Raw genomic sequence first — 19,612 nt, 5'->3', positions numbered from 1 at the left:
TTATCAGTCTTGCCCATCTGTAACGTTAATCGGCAGTCTTAACACAAGTTAACACAATTATTTGTGTCTGAAAAGTGTTGCGTTTCTCTTAAAGTCCCAGATTGAAGCTGAGAAAAGTCGACCTGCAACGACGCAGACTTACTCGAAGCCTACCCTACTATGGTGCCAAGTCACCAGAAGCACAAAAAAAACAGGATTGTGGTGGAGTACATATTGCATGTCATTGTTGCTCTTTGTATTCACATGAGTACAAAAAAGGGATGATGGAGTGAGTAAAGAGTGAGGAGAGAATGCATGGAATATGACTGAAGGAACAATAGGTGAATAATGTGCCGTATGAGGGGAATGAGGATGGCTGGGGGAATAATCAAGAGTAATGGAGAAAAATACATTGAATGACGGAGAAAAATACATTGAATGACAGAGAAAAAGCATTGAGAGGGAGAAAATGGAAAGGCTGATAGAGGAGCTGAAGTCTGTACAGGTAATCCTTTTAGCTCTATGTTTCATATTGCGGGAGCATGGAGAACAGGAAGTATGAAATTACAGCGCATCTATTTTTAGCAGGATTGTAAGATTGTATGCACTCTCATTTGTTTGTTTGTATAGTTTGCTAGATTCACCTCATTGGATAATAAATACAGACTTGTAAGATAAAGGGAAAAGAAGTATATAGCAACATATTCTATCTTTTCTGTGGCAGTACATTGTCATCCCTCGATAAAAAATGTTCTGCCGAGGGTTTAGGAGTATCAAGGGAGGAGCACAATGGAGGAGTAGTACTTTACGCAGGCCTCCTGCTGAATACATGTTCAATACTATTGATCAGCCTGGTGGTCAGACTGGAAAGGCTAATATACAGTTGCCCACTGGCACACACACACATCACACCATGAGCTTTGAGTCGCTGTGGAAAGTGGAAATGGTTCCATATTTAGCTGCCTGGGTAAACTCTGACAGGTGGAATTTGATCTTAAATAAAGTCAGCGACATTTGTAAAAACTTATGTGATGCTCTTCACTAAAACAAGAGAGCTGTTCTTCAAAAGAAAACAAAAAACAAGCGATCTATTTCGACATGATTCAACAAACTGTGTAGTTAATCACACATTCAATCCATCCGGCGCTCTGCAGCTGTGTCTTTCCAGATAATCTTTCTAGAGTGCGCTCTGCTGCTCCGAGAGCACGGTGCTCTGGATAACAGAAGCGGCACATTCTAACAGCGCTCTGAATTTAGGAACTGTCCAGTTTGTGCCAGAGTGCGCTCGGACACTCGGAGTATTTCTGAATGCACCCTGTGAGTGCTGTACTGTTTCACAGCAAAAACTTAAATTGCAGAGACAAGTTAACCCGTCATATTTTTGATGAAACTGAAAAACAATATTATGTCAGTTCTTTGGTCAATGATACTATATTTGCTGATATCACAAAGTCTGCCACGATACGAGTTTGATTTGATCCAACTCAGGGGCCTGCTTTATGAGATAATATCTGTAAATATCCTCAATTTTGTTTTCTCGCCACTGTCTGCCTAAAAGGATGCAGCTTGCAGCATTGTTTGAGGGCTTGGGAATGAGGTGTGCTTGGATGGAAATGGTGACAAATGTGTCATGCAAATTTCAAAATGAAAGTGTAAGATGAAGATATGTATTAATGTTTTTACTTTGCATCAATGATATTGGATTGCTAATCACGGACAGGTCGAGTGCAGATCAATGGATCATAGCACTCCCAGCCACTACCATTTCTTGTGCATGGTAAGAAACAGAAAAAAAGATTTTGTGACAGTCTCAAAATGCAGGATTTGAACAAAAAGTGAGTGATGCTTTCTCATGCTAACCATGACTTGGCTATGCACAAACTCAGGTCAAAAATATATTTATTTTAGCCACATTTAAAATGAGGCACTCAACAACCATCTGCAGTTCTAAATGACATTGTAAATCAATCGATAAAATTAAAGTACACATTATAATGTGGTCTAGCATAAAGAATGTGACAAAGATTTAAACTAATGAATCCACTTATTGTTAAGGTTGCATTCAATTAGATGAGGCTGTGTCTAAATGGAACAAAAATGCATTCTATTGCCAAACTGAGAGTACAGCAGTGGTCGATTTAAGCCTTATTAGGGCAGCATGAATGATTTATATTAACCATATTTATGCAATGTATGATCCTCAAATAGCTGAGAATTTACTCACAGCTTTGCAATTCCATCGTTTTACTTACAAGCAGACATGATTCTGTTCTGTTGCAGAAGGAGATCAACATATAGCACCACTGTAATGTGATGCATCAGGTGCTGTTTTTGTCACACCTGTTGGAAAGACTGAGAGGTTTTTGAAAACAGATACTAAGTGAAGAGATTTCCCTGAGGGGGTTTAAATCCTGTAAACTGAGAGGAAAAAAAACTGTCTGACTGAAGTTTGGTTGGAAGTGTTTTAACTGAGTATGTGTCCCTTGAGGTCCAAGAGTGTCATTGTGATCAACGCTGTTAATTGCACTGGATAAAGTTTAATTTTATTGTCTTTTAAAGACCAGAATACTGAGATATAACAAATCAGTTTGAGTGAGTGGATAGATGCTTATCAGAAGCCTTGATTCAACATAAAAGCTGCTGTAGATGAGACAAGGAAACAGGTACCAGGGAGGGAAAATCTCCAGTGTGCATCAGGAAAATGCCATGCCATACAGCGCAGTCGCACAATGAAAGAGCCCATTATGGGCTCTCAGCATTTCAGCTCCTGAGCAGTGCCATGATCTACTTCTCACTCTCCTCTCTGTACCCTGATTTAACAAGGGGTTATTGTTAAGCAGCCAAGACGCCAGGGCATATGTGTAGACATGTGATTAAGTATCAAGACAGAATTTAAACTCAACAGCAACAACAGGTGCTTTCGTGGCTGGAAGATGGCGTACAACTGCGCATTTACCGATTAAAAAAACGGCTGATCATGACCAACAATCAACAACATTACAGCACTGAGTAAATACGCACGCTGCGCGTAAATAAGCACAAACCAACACAGCAGCATGACCGGCAGCGCCGCGTAAATGCGCTTAAATATACACAAATAAACAACAACTGAACAGCATGACCAGTAGCACTACGTAAAGTGGCACAATTAAACAGCGGCATTGACGAAAACATTGCGTAAAGGCACGTGAATTCAAACAAACCACCACAACAATAGCTTTGTTTAGGTCAACCAGCTGACCACGGGCAAACAAATGCAGGCACAATACAGAGAAACAACACTGCAATGTACAGCAATGAACAGCAGAAACGAGATAAACATGCAAACAGTTTACTTACCCTCCAGTCAGTGCTGCCGGGCTCCTCCGTGATGCTAATAAGCTGGACACGCCGTTTTGCTGTCGAGTGGAAGTTCCTCAATATATATTTCTTATACTCATCCATGCATTTCTAGGTCCCTTTCCAGTTGATCAAGGCGAGCTTTGCGTGGTTAAAGCATACTCCTTCGATGATCACTGAAAACGTTTTTCAAAGCTGAAAATGAGCTTCCCAAACTTCCCGGCAAGCTGGTGCAGGTACAGGTGCGGGGTCAGCGGCTGCGGCTCTCACCTGATGAGTCCTGGGTTTGAAAACTTTCTGGTACATCCATTTTGAATGTAAAACAAATTACTGCCACTGCATGTACTTTTTCAAAGTTTACCTAGCTGCTCCAGTTTCTACCTGTTTAAAAACTTGAGCGTTAGCGGTGCGTGCAGAGACGTCAAATGGGCGGGACTGACCTGGCCTGCCCTTAACTTCTTCTTCTTTAGTTGGATTTAACGGCGGTTGGCGTCCATAAAGTCGCATTACCGCCACCTACTGGATTCAATCTTAAGTTTCCACTAACTAAGGATAAACAACAATACCAATAGGCCTAATAATAATAATAATAATAATAGTAATCTCAATAACCATTCCTATCCTGCTCCCTCTCTAATTTATCTGAACCACTTCTCGGCTGATTGAGAGAGCCTAAAATGTCTCTAAACAGTTGTTGTAAATCCTCTCCCGAAACATGTCCAACATCCAGAAACCTCCTGGCCCCATGCTCAATAGCAGTTTGGCTGTGGAGCCTACATGATTGTAGTACTATCCTGGTAGTGATGTTGGGTCTATTTTGTTCTTTCTTTGAAAAAAGTTACCTCTTGAATACAATACGGGAATTAACGTTTAAGTTAAAAAAAAAAAAAAAAAAAAAATCTTTTTTTTTTTTAAGTTGGCAGGGACTTTTTCAATGTGGCTCAGCATGAAAACACAGGGGAAATTTGAAAATAACTACATGACCACCAACATGAAGCATTTATTACTCATCATTTTTTTGATTTGCAGTCACTTGTTGTGGTGCATTATAGAGCTTTTGAAACTGTGTATTCAAGACAATTTCAGTGTCCTTGTATCAAAGCTAAAGTTAAGATGTTGTAGGGTGTTTTCTCACCTGTAGTTCAATTCATTTGGTCCAGACCAAGGGAAAAAAGAAAATACAGTATTGCATTTTAGTTCTAGCCCAGTTCCTGGTCACACTGACTTTTTAAACAGACAAACCAAGAGGAGTAAACATGAAGTAACACAGACTGACAGACATCTTGTTTTGGTGCTTATCATTGTAGTATAGTATAGTGTCACAAAGACATCATGAAGAAAAAACTTATTATAAGCATTATTAGTATAATTAGGCCGCACCACATGTTATGAATAATGACGAAGAGGTAGAAACAGGACGAAAAGAAGATGTCTTGTATAGTAATGATTATGGGCTTATTATTGTTGAATCACTGTCATGCACTTTTTAATAGACTTAATTAACTGACAAAATATGGAGTCAAATACAACACAGCAGCTTTCGAACTATTAATTCAGGAAAAATCTGTGCTGACATACATACATGTTACCATGGTTACCAAATTACCAAATCCCAAAATTAGGTTATATACATGGGCTTAGAAAAATCAATTATAAGATTGTCAACAGGTTTCAGGATCAGTAGATGGATTTATTGGCATTTCAGCTTTTGAAATCGTGCCAAAATAACATATCTGCTATCATAAATCCTGTGGTTGTGGTTTTTTTGGCTTTGACACCACAAACCAGTGGCACCAGAGTTTGCTTGGAAGCGGACCACGACTCATCTTTTTAAGCAGTCTCGGTTCATTTGTTTGGTCCCATCGGTGTTTAATTGACAGCTTTTATACCAGCTCAAATGAACCGTACCAGCCAGGCAAGCTGACCTGACTTTGCTTTGCACAAACCAAACAGGTTATGTGTTAAAGCACCCATAAAGCATTAACTTAACAAAATCATCTCTGATTTTGTTAAGTGTACAGAGAACTTTACATACTCGCATATGCTTCTGTGTTTAAACATTATCTCTTCTTCTTGACCAAGTTTCTCTGCAGGCCATTGACTTCCTGCCAGTTGCATTGTCTTGAGGGAGGCTATCTTTTTATCCACTTCAGTTCATCCCTCATTTCCTTCTGTCTTCCAGTTGCCCAGTTCCCAGTGGAGGATAATGGAACGGCTGTGGTTCTCTTTGCTGTTGCTGGCAGCAGCATGCAGGGGACAGCCGTGTCCGAAACGCTGTATGTGCCAGAGCCTTTCCCCATCGCTCGCTATCCTCTGCTCCAAGACAGGCTTGCTGTTTGTTCCTGCTGCCATTGACCGACGCACCGTGGAGCTACGGCTCCAAGAAAACTTCATTACAGGTAATGTGTCTGCCATACTGTCCTGTATTCCATTCAGTCAAGGCAGGGCATTAAGACATTTTGCATGGTCTGGTCTGTTCATCCTCATCCATCATCACCTTAAATAATTTTGTCAAGGGGGAACTTAATATTAAGCACTAGCAGCTGTAGAAAGAGTCGAAAAGAGTGAGCAATGTATCCACCAGTGAAAAATCTGTCACAAAATTACCAGGAAGCATTGGATGCAGTGAGTAGAGTGAGTCACAGCCCTGAAAAAAATGTTGGCTCAAGTCACAATTTCTTTTTGTTGGACATGACAATAAGTAATATTTCTTATGACACTGGGTATTTCTTTTAACTTTCATACTTTGAAACTTTTTTTGTTTTGTCGTTCAGTCGAGCAAATCTCATTCATGATTCATCTCCTCCTTATATCAAAGAGCTCTCTCGGATACTTTGAAACGTACTTATTTTTAAGAACTGAAGTGTTGCTTTATCCCTTTATTTTAATCTGGATTCCCATTAGCTCCCACCAAGGCAGCCACCTAATCTTTCCAGGCTTGACTTAAAAGAAATACCATTCCATACTTCTCCAAAACAAAAGACACACAAGCTAAAAAAAGACTGCCTTCACAGAGTCCAGAAAGATAATTCGATGCGCCATTAACAACATCACACAGTCGCAGTTATTTAAGTCACATTGTTCCTGTCCAAATCAATTTCAGTTTAGCAATACCCTGTGCAAAACTGCAGATTCTGTATCTCATTTTAGGGGACATCACATTCTCTCAGCTGTCAGCTGAGGTTCTTATAACAGTTTGCCAAAAAGTTAATTTTACAGGAATTAATAAAACACACTTGGTGTCATGGGGTTAAAGCTCTGAACTACACAGGCTAATTAGGCATGGGCTTGTCACTCTAAATATAAAACACGATGATGTGCAAAAGACCAAATGTGATCATAGAAGCAAGTTCAGCAGAAAAGCAGACATCCTTTCAGTAAATATACCTCACCATTTACTTTTCCAGTGCTTCTGTTATATTTCTTCTCCCTATCCATCTTCCTTCTGCTCACTCCCAGCTGTCCGAAGAAAGGACTTTGCCAACATGACCAGCCTGCTACATCTGACCCTGTCCAGAAACACCATCAGTCAGATTCTCCCTTCAGCCTTCAGTGACCTGCGGCGACTAAGAGCACTCCACCTAGACTCTAATAGATTAACTGTGATCAAGGTGAGACTAATGGATGGATGGCTCGATGGATTAATGATGGTATTGAATAGTGAGAGGGATCACTGGACTGATAAACAGACTTAGAGGTCTTTAAGCTTGGGTGGGTGATTAACAGATACACTTGATTCAGCAACAGGGCAACAGTGACAGAAACATACATATAACACAGTAGATAGATACAATATCTTTATTAGGATATTCCTGTCATGCCTCTCACAAAATTTTTGCTTTATCACCAACCAGGATGACCATTTTAAGGGTCTGACCAACCTTCGTCACCTGATCCTTGCCAACAACCAGCTCCACTCCATCTCCCCACATGCCTTTGATGACTTCCTGTCCACACTGGAGGATCTCGACCTCAGCTACAACAACCTTGCCCAGGCACCCTGGGACACGATTGGGCGCCTAACCAATGTCAATACCCTAAATATGGATCATAACCTCATAGAAAATGTTCCCCAAGGGGTATTCACCAACCTACACAAGCTAGCCAGGTAAATGAATAGATGAGCGGATAATGCAGATAGATAATGTGCAGGCACAAGCTGGTTTACTAATCAACTGAATAAAATACAGGTGATCCAATGATAATATACAAGTCTCTGTCTTGCTCCTCTCTCTTCTTTTCCCTACCCCATCTTTTCACAGGCTAGACATGACGTCCAACAAATTAAAGAAAATTCCCCCAGACCCACTGTTCCTAAGAATCCCAGTTTATGCCAAGTCAAGAGGCTCCCCTCTCTCCTCCCTGGTGTTGAGTTTTGGTGGAAACCCCCTTCACTGTAACTGTGAACTTCTGTGGTTGAGAAGACTGACCAGAGAAGATGACCTTGAGACATGCGCCTCCCCCCCTGACCTTAGTGCCAAATACTTCTGGACGATACCTGAAGAGGTGACATTTTGAGCTTTTCACTACTTATTAGGAAACTCATAAAAAGTGGTCACATAACCTTGAAACCAAGGCAGACATCGAAACTAATATAAATTATGATCCTATTCTTTCTTGTCTTTTAGGAGTTTATTTGTGACCCACCAGTTCTGACCCGTAAGTCACCTCATACAGTGGCAATGGAGGGCCAGCCTGCCAGCCTGAAGTGCAAAGCGAATGGCGATCCAGAGCCAGAAGTCCACTGGATCAGCCCTGAAGGGCGACTTATATCCAATGGCTCAAGGTACAAACATTCTTGCTACTCAGTCCTGTTTAATCTACAACAAATTACTTCTCTCCATAGGCCTATAGATTGTAGAGTTCTGTAAAATTAAAGACAAGGTGTTAATTAAGGGCATGTGACTCGTCTTCTGAGAACACCGCTCCATATTCAGTGATGTCAGAAACCTGGCAACACAGTTGGCAGGTGTGGGAGAGGGGCTGTTTAAATATTCCTCCCTGTACTGCTCCAGCTCAGTGCCATGTGCCAATGTGAAACCGAGTCAGAAAGTCAGACAGTGTGTCTCATATAATTTTTGTCTTGGCTGTAGTAGTAGGGCGTGGGCACATGACTTGTGTCAGCCAACTCTGAGTAAGGATTACAAGGCAGTTGTTGAGGTCACACCTTTCTCACATTCCCATCTGGTAAAATAGTTGGCACACATGTCAAATATGTGGGTTTCTAGTTATAGCTTTGCATATGCAACACAAGTTATAAGATGATTGATACTATTTTGAAATATGTTACAGCCCTTTCTGAGGCACTTTTTCATCTGACATTTCTGTTTGGGTCTTTAGAAATTTTATTGGAAGTGCCTAGTTATGAAGAAAAGCTGGATTTCTGGCAAATTCCATTCGGGTTAACACCTATACTTATGGGGATGAAACCCACCGACTTCCAGCAACATAGCTCCTGAGCCTGGTAGTAACTGCACTGCAGTCTAGATAGATTGTGGTGGCGGAAGTTGGCAGCAACGCCAAGTGCTGGAGGCAGCAAAGTACGGGTGTGACTTAACTGGTTGATAAGGAGGACTGTGATTAGCAATTGGCTCCTTTATGGGTGACAGAGAAGAAGGGCTTATGTGATTGGGAGGTGTGGACCAGAAGGGAGTTGCCTCGTAATTGAAACTGACAGAATAATGGTGGATCACTTTGCAGCCAAAGGTGAATGTGTCTTGCTCCTTTTTCATTTAAATAAATGGGGAGCTATAAAGCCTGGGCCATGTTAATACAAGACAACCTGTCTTTTTAATCTTGCTATGGCAACTGTGAGGCAACAGCCTCTTCTTCATTAACATTTTACAGTCAAGAGTGCCCCTGGAATGACATTTTCTGTAGGCCGACGTGGAAGTTAGCATTGCTCCGGTTCCCTCGTCAAAAAGCCTGTGGGATTTTTCCATTGGATTTTGGATTATTGCAGAGATCTGTGGGAAAAAAAATGTTTATGATACTGACACATTTTGTCAAGTAAAAGAATCCTCACAAATGAACACCACTTTTATGACTTTTGAAGCCTAAATGTTATTGGCAGAAGTAAAAGGCTAATGTTAGGTTTTAAACACACTACACTACAATGGGTCGCGATCAATACAAGGCTGTAAAGCTGTGTTCGTCATGGTTAGGCTGGATGATATTCTGTAAAAAGCCTCAAAGTTAACAACTGTAGTATTTACTAACGTATATTATGTCATTGAACAAAACATAGAAGTCTCTTAACTCATACAAAAAACCCACTGACTGTGAGAGGAGGGAACCAGAGGTGCTGAAATGCTTATTTCTTTCCAGGTTTTAGGACTCATTACTAGGGTACTCAACATGTTTAACATTTACATTTGAGTTAATGCATTGATTGATTTATTGAATTAAATAACTTTGTAATACATCTCAATTTGTTTCAGAACTTTGGTTTTCCCTAATGGAAGTCTGGAGATCAATGTAACATCCCTGAAGGATTCAGGTAACTTCACCTGCATTGCCTCCAATGCGGCAGGTGAATCCACAGGAAGAGTGGAACTAGTTGTGACAGCAATGCCCCACCTGGCGAACAGCACAAGCCGCAGCCGAGATCCGTCCTCTGAACCTGCCCCCTCTGACATCCTGACCTCCTCTAAGGTTGCGGTGCCTAACAACGAGACAAGAGGGGCAGACCGGAGGGTCTCATTGGTGGAACTGACAGGAAACTCTGCCCTCATTAGATGGAGCAGTCAGACTCCTACAACTGGAGTGAGGATGTTCCAGGTCCAGTACAACAGCTCCGGGGATGACACGCTGGTTTACAGGTCTGTTAATCTACACTTTCAATTTCTGATCTGTCTGTCTGTGTGTTTCCATATTCTGCCTGTAGTACAATATCCATGGTGTATTGTGAATTCCTTAAGGACTATTAGGGAAAACCATTTCTGGGCGTGTATGTGTTTGTCACTGTGAGCATGTGTGTGTGAGGGCAGTTGTGTGTAAGTTAATCAGGAGGCATCAGCCGCTACTATGAGGATGAGAGCAGATGATAGATGGTAGAAGTGGAGATTAGCCAGTCATCCAATCGTAAAAGTCTAATCAACTGAAATGATAAAGTTGTCTGCAGTGGGACAGGGCCATTGCCGGGTTCGCTGGGCCTGGGCCAAATGTGAGGAGTGTGCCTGTGTTAATGCTTCTCTGGCAGTTTGCTTCAGTGCTGCGTTGATATGCTGATTTTATTGCCGCATTGTTTCACTGCTTGTATTTACATTATGGCTCTATGAATGTGATTTTTTTGTCCATGTTTTGTTAGGTTTAACTAGACATTTGTCGACTCTTTGTCATTACATTGCCAGAATTAACTGACTGGTACCACTTAAACTGCTGACAAACAGACCGCTATGACATTTTGTAAAATGTAAAAATATCTGTGGGAAGAGAGAGAAAGAAAAAACCCAAATCTCTGAAACAAACATTTTCTGCTTTGTATGCACAGCATGCTACTGCACATACACTGTAATGTCAACCCAAGTCTAAATAATATATAAACTCACCCATAGAAGACCCACAGAAATTAACTGATAGAGCAGTTCAAGGTAGTATGATAATTCTTCATGTGGTGTGACTGTAAGCATAAAACAATATTAATGTTATCACTGAAACAAGCTTCATTTAATGGACATCATTTGAATAGATAGAGAGGTCATTGTGTTGCAAATCATGTTAATTATATAACTCTGTGTTGTAGTCACAATTGGTCTTGGTCTTGAGGCCAGTCTCAATACTATTTGAAGTTCTTGATCTCTTTTTGGACTAGACCTCATTTTACTCCGTCTTTTCTCGGACTCAGACAGAGAGGACTCGGGATTTTTTCTCAAGACCGCAGCTAAGGAGATATCACTTGACTGCCTATGCAACAAGGGCTTTTATGAATTTATATGGTTAACAACTGTAGACATAACAACAGCAGCAAACTATTTAATGCTGGACTGTTGTCACTATCCAGCTGGAGAAAAGAAACATGTTGTAACTACCACTGAGCAGTTAGGCCCTCTTTTAACTCTTGGTGGATATGCAGAATCATCCACATCCCCTGTTTATTTTCAGTTCTGAGGGTTGTTTTCATATGTTGTAGAGTTGTCATGGCAACAGGTTGGGAAAATCTCCCAGATCTCTTTATGAGTGACAGGTGGCTTTAATACTATTAGAGACGAGTGCTGTGAACTATTAATTATTTTCATTTTCTTCCATTTTTTTCAGAGGTGCAAATGAAATGGCCAAATATATCACTCTGTCATCTGTGATTACAGAAGTAAATCAAAAATGTCTTCACTGCACTACAGAAATATCTGATAACCAATTTAGCTCTTCTTGGCCTTTTTACTCTTGATCAACAGCTGAAATTGTCTCTCGGGAAAAACCAATTCTTGAAAGAAGGACCTGTGATAGAATATGTCAAATGCATCCACACTGACAGGACAATCACACAGCGCCTCTTAATTTGTGAAAAGTCAACACTTGTGTGATATGTAAATGGAGGGTCTCTACTAAAAAGTGATTATGATGTAATTTCTAAGCCAGAGAGGACACTTGTTTGTTCAGACAGTTCAGCTAACTGTGAGAGACAAGCAGCTTCTTACAATTCTAAGCATGGCAACTGTTCTCCTGCATAGCAACCTCCCATCTTCACCTGCCTGTTCAAGGTTGGATGCATTTCGTGGGCACAGCAGCCCTGTAGGTACAAAATACACTCCTTACTGGTCAGGTGTAGGTGTGTGTAGAGGTTTGTGTGGGTAGCTGTCAATCTTAGGAGCATCACATTGTCAAGCATGTTGTCTGGACCATAGATGGACTCCTACTCGAGGCCCCAACATGCCAGCAATCAGTAACTATTTACATTTGCAGGCATACATACACTAACACACATATTAAGAGATACTAAGGTGATGTGGCGATAAAAAAATGTTTTATCGACACATGAATACAGAAGTTTTTACTTTACCAACATCTGAGTATCCTTGCTAATTTTCAATAAAGTGAAAAATGATATTTCAATAACCCTTTTTAAAACCCTGCTTAAAAAAACTGGCCTTAGCTGAAAGTCAAACCCATTTTTTGTCGTAATTGTGGTCAGTATGCCTTTTCTACAATAGTCATTCAGTGCATTACATTCAGTAACCATAGTAGTTTTTATTGGCAGTGGCTACATCTGCCATTCCTTTGCTGAATTCAGTATAAGGAAAAAGGTGCATGCATGTCATCTATTGCAATTTATCTGAATGATATCAGCATCACGCTTTTCTCCTTTTACAACGTGTAAGAGTTGCATCAATTTAAAGTTAATGCAAACATTATTTCCTACTGATGCTGCTTCACATTAGAAGTCTGGTGAAACATGAGGTGGCTTTAATTATCAAGCAGCCACGGAAAGCAAAATTTCAATACTGCAGTTTGCTAGAACTGCAACTATTTATCGAATATACATTTACAAAACACGACAACAGTCATATAAAGCTTTTTGGCAATGGGTCATCTTTCATTTTTGCAAGGGAATAGTTGTATAAAAACAGCAACCAATTTGAGTTTTTAGATAAGGAGGTGCAGGTGGCACACCTCTCGCACGGTCACAAATTTTACTGTGTCCTTCTGCTGTTTGGAAAACTGATTGCACGTTGTGAAGCATAAAATCATCATTGCAATTTTTTTTTACTGTCTTCTTTATTTAAAAACAACACAAGTTTGTTTGGCTGCACCGTAAACAAATAAACCAGTTGCTCTGCTGTTGTACTTCTGACAAAGTAGCGATTTAAGAAGAGTTTACTGTAGCATTAAACCACACTTGCTGCTGTCATGGTAACCACAAGTGCCTCCAAATCAACCAGGACTGAAATCTTAAGGATTACAACTTGGAATTAACGAATTTAAAAAAAAAAAACATAAAAAATAAAACAACAATAAATACCCATAAATATACCCACTGTCAAATAAAACAGGGCCTTAGAAATTGGATAAATGTGGAATGTGGCACAGAACATGAAAAAAACACGGCTGTGTGAGATACACGGTAGCTTAAATGCCTTTCCTACATCACCATGTCACTGTGTGATCCATAATGCGATCTAATCCAATGTGCTCATGTTGCAGTATAAAAATATGCTATGTTACATAAGAAAAATTTGTTGTAATCTTACTTCATCACAAAATATCATGACTAATTCATGACTCCTGATACCATACATGGAGTCGCATGGCACCTTGAGATTAACATCCATTAGAAGGCACCATTATTGCATCGGAGCTGTTCTGAGTAAAAGAAAAAAACAGAAAAATGAAATAAAACAGCCCTGAGTGTGTGTGCATGTGTGTACAGTTCTTCTCCTCTGTCTTTCTTTGGTCAATATCCATTAGGAAGGGTGAGGCACAATGCCATGAAGAGAGAAGAGGTGAGGGAGAAGGCAGAATATAGCAGAAGACAAAACAGCATTTGGTGTTGCAAAGAAAGGATATTCAAACTTGAAACAGTTTAGCTCTTTCTTTTTGTTACCTTTGTTACATACTAACAGCATATCTGGAAAATGGATCCACGTTGTTAAAGCTAATGATAAGAACTGATAGGAAGAAAAATCAAAGTTTGTTTCTTCTTTATCCTCATAGTGGAAAAATTGTTTTGTGACATGATCAGTGAAATTAACACATGCACATCAGATAATTAAAATACTTTTTTATTTTTTTAAATTTGTTTTTTATCTGTATTTATTTATCTTTGTCACACGGTATTTTAATCAGATCAGAAAACATCTAAATGAACTCTCTGGTGTTTCATTCACATAGAGTCTGTTTTAAATTTGCTGCTTAAATGCTACAATTTTTCCCCCCACTGAGTAAATTACTCCAGCCAGAGCATACAGATCACAGCATCTTGTGATCTATACACTGCCCTCGGTGTCCTTTTTATTTAACTTTTATTTAAGCAGTCAGCTCAATTTACAACCATTTCCACTTTAAAAAGACCTCCAATGGTCCAGAGATTTTCTGAAGAGCTTGGGGCATAAAGAGGACTCTCTGACGCGGTCTCAAAACCCCTTGACTACTTACGATCAATGCCATTATAGCACTCAGTGTGTGTCAGTGTGTGTGTATCTGCATTTGTGTGCACATTTGTACAACCATTGGTTGGTAGTGCGTTTGTTAACCCTGAGTCTGAGACATGCTCCTTAAAACCCCCTGACTAATATAATCAATGCCTATTCAAGTGTGTGTTTGTGTGCATGTGTGCATGTGTAATGTGTGTTCATGTGTGTGCACACTGGACCAGATGGCAGCTGTGTATTAGCCAAAAACCTAATGTCAGTTGAAGTGCCATCAATGGTAACAGATCTCTGCAGGAGGCTTCTATGAGTGTCTCCAGTGTCCGTGTGTGTGTGTGTGTGTGTGTGTGTGTGTGTGTGTGTGTGTGTGTGTGTGTATGTTTTATTTAAAGTGAGACTACATAAGCTCATGGTGACCCTCATGCCTATTCTGTAAGTAAAAACACATGTACTACATAGGGTACAATATATTTTGTATTTGTTTTAGACTGTAAAAAGTTAGAGGGTCATTATAAAGTCAAATCTAGGGATTTAATTCCATCAACCTCAGTCACAAATACCATTTCTTTAATGCTTTCCTTTATTTATTGACATACATGCACCACCAAAGACTCTTTCAAGGATAATATTCCAGTGTAAATTAGGGGACATAAAAGAACTGCATGTCAGTGGCGTGTTCTTTCCAATCTCTTTTTTTATTTTTCTGTCAATGCCAAATTCACATTTCCTGCTTTGATTGTTTTCCCTTCCCCTCCCCTGTTAACTTGTATTTCTCTACAGCTAATCTCCCATTGCATTTCCTATTTCTTTGTGGGGTGATTGGTGTATTTCTGGATTTTAAAGATGCGTCATTGTTAATTATTTGTTTCATAGTGAGTGGGCCTCTTTGGGATAGACAGCACCTGTGTTTATAATCTCACCGTGCTGACAGCTTTATAGGAGGAACATAATAATTACCTGATTGGGATGGATTTTTTCCCCCTTCTTTCTTATTTTCCCATAAAGCTACCCCATATAATGGTGATTGTGTAAAGGAGAGCTGTCGAACTGGGAGCCAAGAGAGAAACAAATACAAAGACCCATATATTTGGTAAATGTTTTGCCTTCCATGTGAAGCAGACAGAGAGGCTGTTTTTCCTGTGGTGTTTGACTTGTTATATTCAGTAGGTTGCTGTTTAACCTAGTGTCATTTACAGGGTGTGTGCATGAGTGTCTGTGTGTGTGTGTGTGTGTGTGTGTGTGTGTGTGTGTGTGTGTCTGCGCGTGCTGCTGGTAAAGCTTTTGGGACAAGCGACAAATTGGTATTAAACACCGTGAGCTGTGATCAGTCAGAGGTCAAGAAGGATCAATAGCTTAGATTCACCACAGGCCTCACCAGGGATAGCACATTATCCAACCAAACGAGACTGGTATTAGCTTGGCTTGCACTCTGCAGCCGAACAGCCCCATCCACAGCTAGATTTGCCTAAAACTACACGTCTCATTTCAATATGATTTATACGTTCCTGTCAGAAGGATCCGAGGTGATGTATCGCTGGGTGTTCACATTTGTCCATTATGTGCTCTGCATTGCTTTTCCGCTCCTGCCTCTATCTTTGGCAACACTCATTCTGTCAGTGTTTGGAGATGACAGCTGCATCTCTACTGAGAGTAATTCTCTATATGTGTTGTACATATTACACAAGACAGAATGAAATAACCACAGCAAATGAAGTCAAGCTGTGTCACCAGTCTCCCCATTGATGTGAGTGACATCAAAGGCTAAATGATATGGCTCATATTGCAGTTGTACTGAAGTACTTTTTTTTTGTTCTTCATTGTCTGTATCATTCGCTATACACAAGCATTAAATTATTTTATAGCATAACCAACACAACACGCTGTACACACGATGTGACAAATGCAACATATGAACTGCTCTTTCATGTGGGCCAGGCATACGCGGTATGATGAAATGATGCATGGTTTAAAAACAGTAATTATACTGTATATTGGAGGCGTGTTTGTGTGTGATGGTATGGTGATCCGTAGCTACCCTCTGGCATAATTGATACAACTGAAATATCTTTGTTCAGCTACTAAATTTCAAAAACCTTCAGTTACGATAGAATACCTATAACTTGCAATCTCCAGCCTTACAAACATGCACAATTGTCATCGTGACTTAAATAAAATCAAACCTGGAAATAAAAAACAACAAAACACTGCATAACAACAGGCCTGACATTAACATTAATATGTGCAACAAAAAAAAGGAATCCTGCGGATCTCAAATCTGTTAGAGTAACAAATCTCACAAACTGAAGTGCACACTGACTACACACACTACCACTCTAAAAATATTAATAGAACTTCAAGCCTTGTTGTAAATATGTTGTTGACCGTTCCTGCTTCAGCTTTCAGACCGTGGTCGAGGAGCACTCAGCTCCAATCGCCAAAACCTGTCTGCTCTAAACGGCACCGCAATTCTCGCTCTCGACCACACTCTTGTAAATCACTCTTTCTCAACCACACAACTTCTATGGCAAACAATATAACATGTAAACATATGAATTGCACATCCTGGTTATTGTAATTTTCAACTGTGTGCTTCAAAGCACGCGCATACGTTTTTTTCTTCGTCTACTCTCATTCACATATGTTGTATGGAGCGGAGAGCAGCATGTGAAGCCCCCAGTGCCAGGTGGTTCAGACCCCGTTGTTTTGTTTTCTTTGTTTGTTTTTTCATCACAGCTTTTGCAATTTTAAAATTGGATTCTACTACATTGTATTGCTGATTTTAATGTGATTAATCTTTTAGCATTTACAACAATATGGTCGAAATGACTGAAAGCTGAAATCTCAACAGCGACAAGTGTTTAAGTATTCATACTTTATTGAGAGGTGCTCCCTCAGGAAATGGTTAACATGGTACTAATAGCGCCACCTTGTGGTCAGTTGTTTTGCATTTTACTGTCATGAATAGTGAGGTGCGACACAACAGTATTTGTGTTATACTCACCTGCTGCTGTGTGCAGTGTGTGTGTGAGAGAAAACATTCCTCGTGGCTCTGCAAGGCTAAACTTGGTAACTGACTAACCAATCAAATAACTAAATAATCATGCTTTAGGATTAAAATTTAAGTGGGAGCTTTAACTGTACCTCACCTGTAGCATGCAATGCTGTATTTCTTCCATTTTCAGTATGTATCCTGCATTCTGTCAACAATTTGTATTACACGCAGAGTCAGCTGGAGAACAGAGCAGAACCCTGTGGTGCAAAAATCTGCCTAAGTCACGTCATTTCATCTTTCAAGGAAATTTTTTTCTAAGACATAAACTGCCAGTGGTGTGGCTGCTTTCTTGTGTCGTTTAAGAAGATGCCATTGAAATGTGCATCTGCACATGTAACAAGAGAGATGAAGGCAGAGTAGTGTATCAACGACAAGAAAATCAAACTTCCAACTAAAGCACTGAAACAAGTTTGTTTTGAAATAGATAACTCATATTTGCAGGTGTTTTGATTTAACGAAAACAAATGATCCTTTTTTGTTTCCCTTTTTTTTCTTGCAGTGTGTTGTGTCAGCCTCAACACACACTGGATGTGCGCACTTCATAAAGCACACGCTTTAATTCTGGTGTGGGATTATGGCAGGGTTTTAAAGGTGCATTCACAGTACATTAACTTTCCACCATCAACGCAAAGCACCATTGCACATGCATAAGCACACGCTCACACACACACACGCACACACACACACACACACACACACACACACACACACACACACACACACACACACACACACACACACACACACCTCACTTCCTGTAAATGAATGCCTCTTCAAAAATCTACTTTTAAGCACACACATTCATTTTTTTTTCTAAAAGTCACAACACTGTCTGTCTAGATCACATATGAGTGAGCACATCATCGAGTGTACGTGGGATTTTTGAGTGTGTGCATGTTTGCATCTGAGTGTGCCCGGGTTGATCTGAAGGATTTTATTTGTCTCGCATTTTCTTTACCACGCAAGGGCAGACAGAGGTCAATGTGAACCTTTTTTCAATCGCAAGGAAACACATATACACCCACAAACACACATACACAGACTGCAGATCATGACCTGTGACCTAACTTTCTCTCTCTCTTGTCTCTCTACCTTTTCTGCATTGTCCATGGTTTGTGGTTTTTGGGATAATGGACTCACAGGCACATAAAGTCTGTGAAAACCCGCAGAGTCAGGATATAGTGACTGGAAACATGCATTAATAACGGTTAGATCTCTAGCAGCGAGTAGCTGCTCTTGTGCCTCTGTAGCAGTTATGTACTTATGGTGCTTTCTGAGATGCTGTGCACATTCTGTGACAAATGAAAATATACTTTTTATACCTTGTCATTACATGGATGATAATGAGCTTTGACACTGATGACTTATTATTTGTCAGACTCAATCATTAGACCAGTCATAGCTCTGACAGTCAGGGATGTTTTTCTCCCACAACCAGTGAGAAATGGGTTAAAGGATAAGTATAGTCTACATTTTAATCCTCTAGAATACCTTCTCATCTCTTCTGAATGCATGTGTCAGACATTATGCATGCATTATAGAACGCTAAACCCCATTTGAGTGTGTGGTATGATATTAATAGTAAATTGTCAAGCATCATTAAACTGAAATATATATGAGCTGAATCAGTGCTTGAGTAGTTTTAATGAAAGTGTGTATGTGTATGTATGTGTATGTGGGTTGTTAAAGGGTGTTGGGGGTTAATAGCATTGGAGCAGGTGATTGGAACATCTGCATGTGGGTGAATGTGTGTCGAGCAGCATAGGAAAAGAGAATACATGTATGTGTTTGTGTTTGTGAGTCTGAGCAGGTGCATGTATGGAGCCTACATATGTTTGTTTGACAGTACAGTAAATGAAGAAGAAACAAAGGGTGTCCATGTGTGATGTGCATCTGCCCATTTTTACGCTGAGTGGTTAAGTTTACAGGTTATAAAGAAAACCTATGGTATTGCAAAAATAAAAAATAAAAATAAAAATCATCAAATAAAATGAGCTTAGGCCAAGCGGTCCATATGCTAACTATCTAAAGTCAGTTTTAATTAGTTCTGTATATCTTACATTTGACCTGCTTTTAATAAGCAGTTACACAATTCGACCATGAGATTCAGGGAGAGGGTTAGTTGATTAGTTATACAGTTTTTACAGTTAGTGTTGCA

The 19,612-nt window shown here is 39.9% G+C and overlaps 1 protein-coding gene across 2 annotated transcripts in view; it reads left to right on the top strand.

The window, feature by feature from the left end:
• Positions 1-19,612, top strand: part of zgc:172282 (leucine-rich repeat and fibronectin type III domain-containing protein 1-like protein) — a 102,738-nt gene that overhangs the window by 25,603 nt on the left and 57,523 nt on the right. The window contains exons 2-7 of one of the 2 annotated variants that reach the window (XM_042486956.1): positions 5,501-5,717; positions 6,778-6,929; positions 7,173-7,426; positions 7,581-7,824; positions 7,947-8,104; positions 9,759-10,139. In XM_042486956.1, coding sequence (XP_042342890.1) covers positions 5,525-5,717; positions 6,778-6,929; positions 7,173-7,426; positions 7,581-7,824; positions 7,947-8,104; positions 9,759-10,139 — 1,382 coding nt within the window. In that variant the 5' untranslated portion in view covers positions 5,501-5,524. Of the gene's footprint in view, positions 1-5,500; positions 5,718-6,777; positions 6,930-7,172; positions 7,427-7,580; positions 7,825-7,946; positions 8,105-9,758; positions 10,140-19,612 lie in introns of those variants that run through there. The other variant, XM_042486957.1, reaches the window with a different exon arrangement.

Source organism: Plectropomus leopardus, chromosome 5, assembly GCF_008729295.1.
Source record: "Plectropomus leopardus isolate mb chromosome 5, YSFRI_Pleo_2.0, whole genome shotgun sequence".
NCBI lineage: Eukaryota > Metazoa > Chordata > Actinopteri > Perciformes > Serranidae > Plectropomus > Plectropomus leopardus.
Note: the sequence above shows the minus strand (reverse complement) of the source record. Positions and strands in the feature narration are given on the sequence as shown.